This window comes from Phaethon aethereus (assembly GCF_964289735.1).
Source record: "Phaethon aethereus genome assembly, chromosome: 23".
Lineage (NCBI taxonomy): Eukaryota > Metazoa > Chordata > Aves > Phaethontiformes > Phaethontidae > Phaethon > Phaethon aethereus.
The window spans coordinates 137,737-151,464 of NC_138599.1; the positions used below are offsets into that span (position 1 = coordinate 137,737).

Here is a 13,728-nt window from a genome sequence, read left to right on the forward strand (position 1 = left end):
TTCCACTGAATGCCAGGCAACACTTCAAGGCAGAATATATTAAGGGGATGTGAGGCTCCAGCTTACCTGTCTATACCGCAGCAAGTGGCTAGTAGTTCTAGAATTCAACAGGGCTGTTAAAACCTGCTTTAAGGAAACCTGCAGCTCCTTTTCCAGTGCCAGACGCCACTCTGCAGGATGCTGCTCCGTACAGTTAATGCAGGTGTATGCTACACTCTCAGGCAAGTTAGAGAGTATCTCATACATTTCATCTAGAGACAAAAAAAATTAAAGTAACAATCCAAACTACTTTACTGAGGGACGGATATAGGGGAAATCCCCCTACTCTGCGCTTGCCGTCTAACCGAAACCCTTTTCACGTAACAAAAGCATCTTGTGCCACTAACTGAGCGACACTGCATTTGAGGCAAGCCCTAAGCTTTCAGGATGTCATTGACATTAGTCCTGGATTACCTGTAGGCATTCTACAGGTATTTTTCAGGTAGGTCACAAGAGGTGAGGGTGTTAATGTAACACCCATGTACAAAGGTCCAAAACTGGATTGCTTTGGTCTACTCGCTGCCTCGCATTCTTAAGTACCGAGGAGATAAGGGTTTGCCTTACCAGAAAGGTTTTCACATTTGGAGTGGACCCAGCGGTCACATTTCCCGCACTGCATCATCTTACTCTCATAGTCGTCATCATCATAGCATTTGTCACAGAGAGGACAAAAATTTCCTGCAAACAAGACGTGATTTTTATCAGAAGTTCAGCTGCCACGCACACCTTAAAGGCTAGGTGGTTACTTACTAGTGTGCTAAGAAAGCAGCCCTCTGAAAAGCCCCACCAGTAAGCTGCCAACACAGTTACATCTACTTTTACAACACTGCAAACAATGGCCACAAAAACAACCAGCCTGGAAGACCACCGACTACTCCAGAATTCCATTACTGGGTACCCATTCTCAGGGTTGGGGAGACTAACAAAATATTATATGCGATTAGCTTTACAGAGTAAGATGAGAGGACAAAGACGACACACAGGCAAGAAATTAGGTGGAATATTCAAGATTTTCTACCCTGAGATTTTTCCCCGGAGTGCCCCTCTTAGGTTCAAAGGCCTCACATACAGTAACCGACAAAAGGAGGAACAAGCACATTACGATAGGAATTTTGTTGCTTTTAAGTCAGGAGTCCTTTCGAACGCCTTTTTTCCTCAACTGCTACTTGAAACCCTGGGCCAACAGGTGTGTAATAATTACTTCAGATGGCAGAGCGTTTAAATTCGGGAAGCCCCAAACTCTGACAGTAAAACAGCGGTGACTTTTGTTCGCCGCTGTAAAAATCTAAGAACCTGGCTTTCCCACAGAAACTGTTACACGCGCTCCCATGCTCGGCCCCAACACCAGCTTTCACTCCTGTTTCTACCGTGACAAGCTCACCTGCCCTGCAGGCCCTCTGTTCACTCTACACTGACGCTGTCTAATTCAAAACCGAGCATCTGAAGAGGCTCCTGCTGTAAAGAATCACAACTTTATGTACCTTTAGCAAAGAGTTTGGCACAATCATGACACAGCGAGAAGTCATGAGACCACTGCGCATCCCACCCTTTGCCTGGTGTTGTTGATCCACAGCTCTTGCAGCGAACACATTTGGTACATATCTGGAAAAGGAATGTGTTTGGCAAGAGTTATTTGCTTTTATCCAGTGCTTTCTGTTCTTTAGTCCTAACGACACATTTCACAGTTTTTATTCTTTAATGAGCGCAGAGGGCTTATACAACAGAACAAGGAGTTTCAAATAGCAAAACTTCCACTAAAAAGAAAAGAGCTCCCTCCCTTTATGGTAAGATGCTGCTAAGGCAACGAGAAAAAAATGAAAATAAATCACAGCAGAGTTTTTCTGTCCTTCATATTTGCGCTGAAGAAAACATCCCCTTTCCCTTCGCATAAAACAGCATACGTAGCTGTGGTATTTCTTCTGACCTAAAATACGAAGTCTTATTTTAACAGTTTTCCAACTCTGGGGATACTGTAGTAGAAAACACCTAAAAACTCTTAGCACCAAATACGCTATAGGCAGAGCTTTCGCACTTCTTTCCAACAAAAACCCTAAAGACACAAAACGGTGCATTAATCCAAATTGTCTCTCAATACCAACATCAACGGGTAAGTTGCTTAAGAAGGTAAATGCTTCCATTCCAAAGAGCTTCTTCCACGTTCTGGGACTATGATCAGAAGAACTACTACAGCTTAAAAAGGGGCAATCTCTTTAAAAATCCTGCCTGTTCAGGAACCTTATCAACAACCCACCTCGTTATCCATTTCCAAATGTACCTTCCAATGCAACAGGCATCCTGCCTCAAAAAGCTAAGCGATTGCGTCAGAGCAAGTAACCTGCAGAGCTCTGGCCCGTGGCGTTACTATCAGTCAACAAGTGAATTACCCAAAAAAAAGAAATGAAAAGCCCTCACCCAAACTTTCTTTTTCTTGGTGGGTTTTGTTGGGTAGTTTGGGCCCAGGCACTCAGGGTGATAGCTGTTTCGGCACTTGTTACACTCCAGCAACTGCTACAAGAATAAGGGGAGAAAGCATTGGAACAGAGACCCTTCGACGAGATGCAAAATCCTGGACATTTTCGCTCTATGTTGGATCCCCCATTCGGGGCAAGAGGAAGAAGTTGCAATGAAGCGACTCGAGAGGCATTCTCCCCGGCGCACAGCGGCGCAGAGACCCCGCGCTTCCCTGCTCCCCGGTGCACGCTTGCTAGCTGAGCTCCGAAGGGAGAGGAGCCCTGGGAGCAGCGCGGGGGGGTGCCCGCCGGGTCTCCCGGCAGTTTGGGGGTACCTTGGTGGCCTGGTGCTGTCTCCCACACACGTGGCAGAACTTGCAGCGACGGCAGCACCAGTTTTCCAGCTGGTCCTCCAGGGGCCGCTCGCTCTCCTCTAAGCAGAACTTGTGGAAAGGCTCACAACAGACCTGACAATACACAAACTGCAAGGGGGGAGAGGGAGGTTTTAGCAAGTCAGAAGCTGCTCTGAATTCCCAAACAAGCCCCCTCGCGCTCTGAGCTACTTGGAATTCCGCTTTACAACTGACCGAACAAGGATATCTACTGGTGTATTTTAGGAGGGAATCTGCGCATACTTCAGACGACCCCAATACACGCTCGTCTACCCAGACTAGGCATCTAGCAGGAAACGGGAGTCTGGTGCCTGTTATCTAAGTGTTCCGAGTATTGGCAAAGGCCTATTGGGCTCTTCGGGATCTCCCTCCCTCGCTGTAACGCAAGCCAACCGCACCAGAAGAAACACTTAGTGCAGAAGGAAGGGACACGCAGAGCTCCCTCCATTCGGCTTAGGCGGCCCTTTAGAAAGCTCTTCTAATTTCTACGTGTCCCCTACAAGGCTGGTTGTGTTAGAAAAAGCATCACCCTCAGGGCACGAGCACCTCAGGCTCACAGGGGACATTAGAATTGTTTGTCCCCTTGAGCAAGCTGACTGAGAAAGGGATGGCTCCGTGCCCCACTGGCCGGACCTTCACGGTTCCTCAAGCGCACTGACGTCCCCAGACAGAACTTAACGCCCTTTTCCCCAAGTATTGTTCGCTCATCATAACCAAGCCTTTCCTAGAGGGCTAGCATCACCTGCCCAGGAGAGCTCGCCTGAAGATGTTGAGAAGGCACCTGTCTATGCCTGGAAACACACTTAACACATCTTAAGCCCAAATCCAGCTCTTTATGCAGCACCAGAATCTTTCCGGTCACGTTTTGGTAACGGTTTGCAGCTCTCTGCAGGTACGGGCATACCTTGGAAAGTCAACGCTGCCTAAAGCCCTTTAACATTATTGGGCATCCTTTCCTACTTCAAACTAAAAGAAAGCAAAGGCCCTGCTTTACATCAGGCACGGGATTCCGAATTAAGAGGAGACGCAGGTGCTCTCGGATACGCTATTCTTTATGTCTAATTCAGTTCAGCTCCAAAGTAAGCACCGCAGAAGCTTCCAAACTGATTTTAATGACCTTGCGTTTCAGTGCCTTGGGACAAATTTTAGCAAGGACAGATTTACAGGTGTTATTTTAATTTCTTCTGGATTAACGTAATGATATTTTTTCTTTCTTTATTTTTGTAACAACACGGTGCTGTAACTAAGTCATCAACAGCAGAACACAATGCTTTACCTCCACATGTCCACTGCTGGCACAGAGAAAACAGACCACCCTGGGAGTAATAGGTACCGAGGTGACGATGCCTAACCCACCCATCTCCCAAACATTCTCCACTTCACAGTCCTCCTGAAAGTACAAAAGGATACGTCACCATGCAGAATAAGGCAATACAACATCAGTACAAAGCGCTCATATTGATTGCTGCTTTATATGTTCTGCGCCTGCGACTAAGCGTTCTCAGACTGAAATCATTTCAACTTCTGCCTTGGCCTACTTTATAGCGTATACTCCAATAGCCACATCTCAGCGCTGTTCTTGCCAAGAGAGCTCAATAATACCCTAGCCTTCCTTCTAAGGAAAGCAAGCCTAGAGAACAAGACAAAGTTTATCACGATTGCACAATTATTACTAAAAGTGACATTTCAGAAGAATTATACTTTATTAAAACTCCATATTTGTATAAAACACTTTTGAGATCTCGCTATAATCTCCAGTATCAACACTTATAGATGGACTGAAAAATTATTAGGAAAATATTAATTTTTATTATTTCAACACTGTTGTTCAAAAAAGTACATGATTTATCAGTTTAAAACCCCAGATATACCCAAAATGCTGCGAATTACATGTTACTAACATTTTCCCCAAATCTTGTTGGCTCAAGTTGTGGTAAGGTTTTATAGTTCCATCTTAATGGAATAATTCTTCATAAACCTCAAATTCTTGCTCATCCTCACACATTGACAGTTAAGGTTTTAAAGCTTTAAGTGTCTCTTCATCCAGTACTCTAATTATAAGACAAAAAAGGCATAACAGACTTCTAAAAATCAACCGAGTGACTTGTCAAGAAGGCTCCTACTCGCAGATTTCTCTGAACGGTACCAGAACACACAAACTTAGAAGTCACTGCCAGCACTCTTGAGGGACTCTAGTTCCAGTGTTTAGAGCCAGGTAACATTCAAATACTTAAAACATTTTGTCCTCTACCTTGAAATCCACTCGGATTCTGTGGACTCCATCTGTAGGTGGCTTTTGCTTGGAACTGCTTCCGTTAGTCAGAGTGCTGAGCAAATTCAGCGTGCTGCTTTCTGGCTTGCTTATAGGAGGGGGCTTTTCCTAGTCAAGTAAAGGAGCCTGCGTTAATCCCAACCCCGAACGTTAAAACTTAACCAGCAGTTATATTAAACGCCGTAGATAACTCACAGACAAAACTCCCAAACCATCACAGAATTAATGGGTGCGTAAAAGTTGCAAGAAAGTAACTATTCTGCAAACCGTTTCTTAGGAGCATTCCACAACGCAATTTCATTTCTAATTCAATTTGCTGCATTTTCCTCTAACGTCATCTTGTTCTCTCTCATCAGAGCGCTGGTTTGGATTTGCTGCAGTGGGGCAACTCTGGGTGTAATCAGCCCCTATGCACTTCTCCCTCGGGTTTAAATATGACAGTTCTTTTTTGGTTTGTTTTTTGGCTTGGGGTTTTTTTCATAATGGAGTTGCTTCCGAGACAAAAGTAGTTGCATTTTTTTTAAGGAAAAGCTAACCTCCACCCCACAACGTACAAGTCTTAGAGAACAAGATAACGTCTAAACCGAATCTTTAGGCATACGCCAGGTACTTTGGTATCCACATACTGCCACAAGGAAAAGCACAAAAAGAAAAAAAAAAAAAATCTGCAAAAGGGTTAAGTAATACAGTTCTACTTTCTAGACAGACAGAAGTTCCAGTTTCTTGAAATTTACTGACTGTGTACAAAAAACAGTATTCACCTTTTCTTTTGGTTTCTGTTTCACAGGGAAAGTTGGACGGGGAGCAATTTTTTTCTGTTTGCTTTGTTCTGTGCCTAGGAATGGGGGAAAAATTATGAGTATTTCAAGTAACTAACAGCCACCTGTAGAGAAGAAAAGGGAAAAAAATCAGCCGGGTAACGTGCGATGAATTTTAGACTAGAATTTTTCCACCCTCTTCTGTGACTGCACCTCACCAACTACGACTTGAGCAGTCTCCTCGAGTCACAACCAGGAGAGTTTGCTCTGCTAAAAACCTGAAGCGTTCTGGGTGCAAAGCCTCAGAAGTCCCGGAGCTGCCTCGTTGGTCACTGTTCGTGCTGTTCTGTGCTACGTGCAACAGCGGACTACTTTTTTTGCAGTAAAAAGATTACATTCTTCTTGTTTCATGTTCAGACTGTGAACAGTCAAGAGACTTAACAGTATTGGAAATATACTTCAAGACTGCCAAGACTACGTGACTAAAAATCGCAATAAGGATGGCCATCTTTCTTCCCGCCCCAACATACACTGTAGTTCAATAAAAAGGAAGCCACTTCTAAGAAGGAATTCCAAAATAATCTGCTGCCATTTCACCAGATCATAAAGCACTTATCAGTTTTAAAATCCAACAGCTTTTAGCGATATTTTGTTACTTAACGTGACTCAAACAGATTGAGGATAAACAGTCCCATTTACCTATTTCTGGCTGGGGAGTCTGCTTTTTCTTAGGCTCAGAAGTGGTAAGTTTAGGTGCTTCTTTTTTCAAAGGTCCTGAACTCAGCGGCTGAGAAGGAGGGAGCTGTACTGGCTGGGACGCCTGCTTGCCAGCCTTTCTGGTACCAGATGCAGGGACCTGTTTGGGCTCCGACACTGGAACGGAGGAATTCCCATCCTCATGCTTCTCCTCAACGGGTTTACGGGCAGGTTCACTGCTCTTCTTGATGGCGTTGTCTTCTCTCGATACGATAGTCTGAGGAGTTTGTTTCTGTCCAGAGTCCAACTGGTTCTTTCCAGAATGACTTTCTTTCTTTTCGTTTGTCTTCGATTTCTTCTCTTTCTTTTTTGCAGCTGGGAAGAAGAAGCATCAATAAAGCAACACATAAAATGGTGCGACTTCAAATGATTTGCCGCTTTTTTAAAATAAGGAATTTTAAAAGGACACTTGATGTCAGAATTTTGTCATTCTGTCATACAAAAGGAAAAAAAAGGTACTCAAAAACCTGAAGCATTTTGCTGGTAAAATTAATGCGCTTGGCTTACGTTGCAATCTGCGTTCTAATACCTCAGGCCTCTATTCTGAAAAGGCAGTAAGCAAAATCCTTGTGTAGTAAAGCAGATTCAGAGCTTAACCGCGCAAAAGAGAAAGCAGACTTTGTATGACGAAGTTCAGGGAGTTCAAGGCAGCCGCCTGACCGCTGTCACACTAACAGGCAGACCTCCAGAGGTCCGGTACCAAGAATGTGGGCATTTAACAGAACGCATATGCCGGCTCACTTAAGCCTTATGTGTCAGAGACAAGGAGGCTCCGAGACTAATCGGTCCCCGTGTCACTCAGGAGCAGGCAAACCTCCGAGAAACGCTTCACCTGAAGGGCAGAGGGGAGACTGACCAGCCATCAGCAGCAGCTCCCTACAAAAGGAAGGAAAAACTGCAAGTCCGGTGCTGAAAGAGACGGCCGCTGTTACGGAGCACAGATGCTGCCTGTGCGCGCATCTCTCCTGCAACTTCTACCTGACATCAGCAGAACAGGCAGACTCCCTGTTAACATTCGGTTGCAGACTAACCTTTTATAAGCTCAGTGTAGCCACAATGACAGCACAAAGAGCAAAATTTAAGAGATGAAGATTTCTCTCTTGTGTTACGCTTGAGCCAAGTGTTTTCGCCTACCTTTAGCTTGCTTCTGAAGGTAGGCTTTTGAAGGCATCCACTGTAGATTCTGACATTTCCTCATTCTACAAAGAAAGAGCATCTCGTGAAATCAGAAGAAAAACGCAGAGATTAAAAGGGCAGTTTGTAAATACTCAACATGAAAAACTGGAAAAAACCACCACCCGTTATCAATACACTCACTACCTTTTTCCAAGATACCTTCCCCCCCATCCCCGTCTCCCTCTTCTCAGAGGCAGATAAAACAAACAACTTCTTTTCCTCTGTATTTTCCTCTTGGTTTTCCACAGTCTCAACACAGTTTTGAGGTTAATAGAACTGCTTACGTAACACCACCGCCTCACCGATAAATCTCCCACCAGTTCCATTTCTTAGATTCGAGAAGTATCAGAATACTTCCAAGAGCTCCAAGAAGCCACACCAATCCCTCTCACGACTGTGCGTTTTGCGTAATCCAAACCGAGGCCATTCCAGGCAAAAATAGTTACTCTTGGAGTGGAATCGGACAAGGTGACCAAACCTTTTTGTAAACTTTATTTCCTATTTTTCTTACGCTTAGTACATGATGTCTTCTACAAGTTGGGCTGGGCTTTGTTTCTGCCTTCATTCTTGTAGCAGGGCCCGTGGTGGTTTTGAAAGCTAGCCTGAGGCCTCGGCAAAGCTGCTAAGAGTGAGACTACTTACAGACTGTAGTCTGCAGAGTGTTTTCACACAGATGAGCGCTACACAGCGATTCTCACAGCTATGCTTTATAAATAGCTTTCATACCACAACAATCTTTACTGGTGCCACTTCAGTTGCTGCCTTTTCAGACAGATTATCTAGTCTGGTAAAATCAAGTTAATGCAGTAATTTAAAAAAAGCAAAGAGTTCAGCCTAAGTGATATGTATGAAAAATGCCAGAAAAAAAATCAAGGAAGAGTGGTATTTCTTAATGACATCCAGAGACATCTCTGTCATTTGAGGTGTATATATGCCAGATAAACATCAGCTTGAAAACACAAGCTCTTCCTAAATGCAGTTTGGGAGAATAAGAGATAAATATTTATGTTGACATTGCCTTCCTTGCAAAAACCCGTACTTGCCTAATGGAAGCCACTGGTCTCATACCAAACGCTCTGCAATGCTATGCCAGTTTCATCAAACTGGGGAGAATAAACCAGAAGTGAACTTCGGAAAAATTGTTCCTGACAAGCACACCTTGAATCAGGATCTTGACTCTTAAATTAAACTGTTTACAACCCCCTCGCCGTGACCCAGCCACAGCCCAGGCCAAATTCACTCAAAGCCTGTGCAACAGGGTAAATCTGCCACTCCCTGTCCCGGAGTGTGGGTGCGCTTGTCCCACTCAGTGTAGGGACTAGACAATTTCTCAGACGCACACTTACTTGCAGCACTGCTTCTTTATATTGCGCCCACCAAACTTGGGTTTGTCTAGACAGTTAGTACAGACGCCACAGTCCTCTGGAACCTGACAGCCCGAACACTGCCCACAGCGCCTTGAGCGTCGGCCCTTCTTCACTGGAGGTTCTTGCTGTGCCTTGTTTCTGGTAACGGGCTTAATTGGCTTGATAGGTGGAGCAAGAGGTTCAGCCTCTTCTGAGCCAGCTATTGATGACTTGTCTACCAAAAAAAATTTCTCACGTGAATTCACTGATGTCAAAGAATGTTTCAGGGGCATCTAATTTGCTTATGGAATTTATTCCATTAAGCATAAGTTCATCTGCAGAGCCACACAAGAGGTGCGTGTGTGCGCGTCTGTATATGTACGTACATGTATGTACGCACACCCCTCAGCAGACCAAAAGTTTATCGCAGAACACATGTTTATAACAATTACCAATGTTTAAAGGGATTAACACCACCACTCAAACAGGGTTACGGAGAGCCCGGGGCTGTTTAATGTACTTCCCCTTGTTAGTCGCTTGAAGTCCTCATTTTAAGCAATCGACGAAAGCTGACTTTGTATGAATCCACAGGTGAAAACTAAAAATCTTAACTCACCATCATTCCCCATGGAAGACAGTATCTTCTCCCGTTCTTCCCACGGTAAGGCACTCAGAGTGGGCATGTCATCAGGAAACACTGCTCGCTTGCGGCCCAGCGCAACAGCTGCTCTCCTGCAAACGTGTTTTATTCGTGGTCCTCGGACTGACGTTTCTGACGAATCGCTTTCTTGTCCCTAGATTTCAGAACATGAGAACAGACAGTGTTCCTAAGAAAGACGTCAAAATGGAAGCTAGGAAACATGTAACGGAAACTTCTGAACAACCTAAAAAAAGAGTTAAAATATATCTTAGCTTGCACTTTGTAAGAATCGGGATAAAAATAAAGACTCTCAGCCTTCTAAGCCTCGGTTATCCAAGAGAGGATAAACTCAAAAGAACAAGAGGTTATACTCATTTGGAATTACAAGGTAAGTTGGTACCCACTGCTGGGTAGCAAACTCGCTCATGAAGCCATCTTATCAAGGCACCGATATCATAAAAATCGGAATCGACTGGAATTAGAGTAACATTGGGTGCTAACTGATCCAGCAGAAGCCGGAAATAAATCAAGCTCTTTGACAGCTTTGTAGCTGCTGGCCTTTAAGATGAGGGGCTTGTGTTTACTGAGGTGCTAAAAGAAATGCGGCATTCTAGTGCAATTCTCCCTGTTTTCATCGTAGCATTCTGAAGTGTATCCTATTAAAAGGGCTCCCACAAACAGGTAATTGAGAGGGTCCGGGCTTCCATACCAGGCCAGACATACAGAAGCATGTACTTCTTCATTTCAGAGACAAAAGCTTGAGGGCTTTCTATTTAAAATATGCACTAGCAATTTTCAATGCCATTAAGGAAAGTAAAAGTTGAAATAATAAAAAGGAAGTATTCTCTGAGAGCGTATTTCGTCTACCTCTCCGGCAGCTGAATAGGACTGCAGAAAAGGGTAGGTTTGGGGTGGGGGAACAGGGAGAGGGAAGAGAGAAAAGCGGCAGGAGGCAGTCTCCCCAATCAGATGCAAAATCCCAAGGGATTTTACTCCCGCCCATAAGTGACAGATCATCACCTGTAAAGTTAAAAAACAACGAACAAGCAAAAAAACCAAACTGAGAGAGAGAGACCAAGACCAACTTTGTCTTCAGAAACCAGCTTTATGCTCAAGAGGGACCTACAAGAAACATCGAGGCCAATAAAGTCTGCTGCAGTTTGCTGGAACCGTGCTTTTAAGAGCGAGTACTACTACTCTAGACGACCACTTTGCTTAGATTTATTCAGAGAGACCTAATAAGCAGCTACATCGTACCGATCTCTAAAAACGCACGCGGCTCCCCCCTGAGCTTACTACACAGCAGCTCCCTCTCCCCCTCAGCTTCTGCCCAGGGCTTCTCATTTTCAGATCGTTTGCCATCTGCTGCACCAACAGCTGCTTAGCTCGGCACGTTAATTCTTCACACTTAGGATACAAAAGCTACTTGTGACTTTCAGTGCAAGTTCAAAGAAAGACGCACGCTAGCAAAAAACAAAAACAAACTTGGAGAAAGGAATACCTGTGCTTTTGGCTGATCTGCTTGTTTGAGGGACTTGCTCTTCTCAATCTTGTACAGCTGGGCTTTTGCCTTTTTCAGAAGACTGGCCACCCTCTTGTCAGTCATTGGCAGTTTGTCTGCTTGAGCCAACATAGAGCTGATGGAGGAAGCGGAATGTTTAACAGTGCTTGACGAAGGAGCAGAAAGACGCAGAGCTTTTTCCTTCTCCAAAGATGGCACAGCGGGGCTGAGGTCCAGATCCGATTTGTCTAACCCCCCTCTACCTTTCTTGGACGTTTTGGTTTTGAGGGCAGCCGTATCTACCAGAGCAGCAGTGGAAACGTCTGCCGCAGGATCTACTGCTGTAGACTTCTTCCGCCCGGCGGTTTTTTTGGCAGACGATGATGCTGCAACGTCTTCACTGACAACTTTTTCTTTGGGCATTTTACCTACAGGAAACAAAGCAGAGCTACTCTGAATTTCTGACCCTTTTCTCCTTTTCTCTTTCCTCGACTCCCGTTTGTTCTCCTTTTCTCGCTCTCTGTCTTTCTCTCTGCTCTTGTCCTTCTCCAGGCTTTTGTCAGCGTCTTTATCTTTGGAGAGTTCCTCTGCTGCCCTGTCCTTGTTTCTGCCTCTCTCTGTCTGGGGACTCGACGTGAACCAGGGGAAGAGAGGAGTAGGGCTACTAGATGAGAAAGGCTCTGCCGGAGTGCTAGTCTGCTTCCTTGGTCTCTGGCTTCTTTCTGCCGATTCTCCAGACTGCGATAGGGAATGGGAAGGAAAAGTAAAAGTTGAATTTAAGGCACTAGTGGCAAGAGAACTAACAGAAATGCTAGTTAATGAGGAAGAGACAGAAGACTGTGGGGTGAGAGTTGTCAGGTCAGAGGTGCTAAGTCTCCCGCTTCTCGTCCTCATGGAGTGCGAAGGAGATCTGGGTTCCGATCGGATGGGGCTAAACACTCTCCTCTTCCGCTTCCGAGAAGAGACACCCGTTGCAGAGGTCCCTGTAGTGGTTCGACCCACCGACGAGGGCAGCGTTACAGATTCAAAGATCCGGGAGTGGGCCTCGCTCGGCGTGAATCTGGGCGCTCTCAGCAGCGGACTTCTCTTGTGCATATCAAACCTCGTTCCAGAGTGAAGAGAAAACAGACGTGCTGGAGCTGTAGCACCTGGCGTTGAGAAGCCGGACGCAAAGCCGACGTCCTCGGGCGTCAGCGGTGGGGGTCTGAAGTTATCGAATATCGGTTTGCGAATAAGACCCTCTTTGGCGTATTTTGCTGATGAGAAGTACTGTGGTTCTGACCTGGAATGCTTCAGGGAGGTCCACCTAAACGTTGGCTCTCGCAGAATCGACTTCCGTTTCTCTTGCATCGGCGCGGCAGAAGCGGGTAGAAAGGGTGAGGCTAACGGTATGGTAGGAGGCATAAGCCAAGGGGTATGGTCCGAGATGCTGGAAGCAGGCTGCAGCGGTGGCGGGGGAGTGAGCAAAGGGGGAGGAGGAGAGGAGGAGGACTGCTGCTGCGGCACGCTCGGTAAGGCTGACAGCTTTTTAGCAGTCCTTTGGCCAAAACTTCTTTCTGTTATCGAAAATCTTCTGCTTCTCCTGTCGCCATTATCGTTTTCAGGGGACTGAGAAACGGGCAGTGGCGCGTGAACTTCTGGAGTATTGCTTCGCTCTTCAGAAAGCGTCTGCATCTCCTCGGAAGCCTGGGAGTCCGTAGACGTGTCCACGCTGGGGCTACTGGACCGCGAGGAGTCTGAAGACATCTGAGACGAATGCTGAGAAGCAGCGCTGGACTTCTCACTGGAGCCACAAGATGTAGCGCTGAACCTGCTATTTGGTGTGGATTCTAGCCTGGATATTTTAATCGGAGGATCGTAGTCTTCATCCTCAATGAACCGTTTGGGTGTTTTAATTATCCGTGAAGAGATAGCACTCACAACCGGCATGATGAACTGTCGGATATTTTTGAGCTGGGTTCTCCCCTTCCTGCCCTGCAGTTTGGCTGCTTCTTTCTCAATCTTTTTTTGTGCCCCCTTTTTAGCCCTCTGTAAGAGTTGCTTAGCAATTGCGGCATCCGTCCTTTTGGTGGAAGGTATAATCCTTACGGGCTTAATCCTGCGCGGACTCTGTCTGACAGCAGTCTTCTCTTCCTTCGTAAGAGGTGGCGTGCCGTCCTTCTCTTTGCGAATCCTTTGGGGTTTCTCCAGCTGCGAGTTTACGACTAAGGCCGAGGAAGTCTTCAAACGTTCAGAGGATGGCGGCCTACCTCTCCTGCGCACGATCTGAACGCTCTTCCTCCCGATCTGAAGTTTCGCCCCAGGCTTAAATTTAGATTTCAGTGGGGAGAGCTTACTAGTTCTTAACTTCTTGATTTTAGTTGCTTGCTGAAATGTAGTGGATGGTGACCTTTTGATT

General features: G+C 45.6%; 1 protein-coding gene across 1 annotated transcript in view; it reads right to left on the bottom strand.

Annotated features, from left to right (window-relative positions):
• Nucleotides 1-13,728, bottom strand: part of KMT2A (lysine methyltransferase 2A) — a gene marked incomplete at its 3' end in the record, with an annotated part of 45,002 nt that overhangs the window by 18,032 nt on the left and 13,242 nt on the right. Inside the window, exons 4-16 of the mRNA XM_082009925.1 lie at nucleotides 11,331-13,721; nucleotides 9,806-9,983; nucleotides 9,190-9,424; nucleotides 7,802-7,866; nucleotides 6,611-6,982; nucleotides 5,915-5,988; nucleotides 5,133-5,261; nucleotides 4,158-4,271; nucleotides 2,825-2,971; nucleotides 2,452-2,547; nucleotides 1,521-1,641; nucleotides 604-717; nucleotides 67-251 (exon numbers count right to left, since the gene is read on the bottom strand). Coding sequence (XP_081866051.1) covers nucleotides 67-251; nucleotides 604-717; nucleotides 1,521-1,641; nucleotides 2,452-2,547; nucleotides 2,825-2,971; nucleotides 4,158-4,271; nucleotides 5,133-5,261; nucleotides 5,915-5,988; nucleotides 6,611-6,982; nucleotides 7,802-7,866; nucleotides 9,190-9,424; nucleotides 9,806-9,983; nucleotides 11,331-13,721 — 4,221 coding nt within the window. The remainder of the gene's footprint in view (nucleotides 1-66; nucleotides 252-603; nucleotides 718-1,520; nucleotides 1,642-2,451; nucleotides 2,548-2,824; nucleotides 2,972-4,157; nucleotides 4,272-5,132; nucleotides 5,262-5,914; nucleotides 5,989-6,610; nucleotides 6,983-7,801; nucleotides 7,867-9,189; nucleotides 9,425-9,805; nucleotides 9,984-11,330; nucleotides 13,722-13,728) is intronic.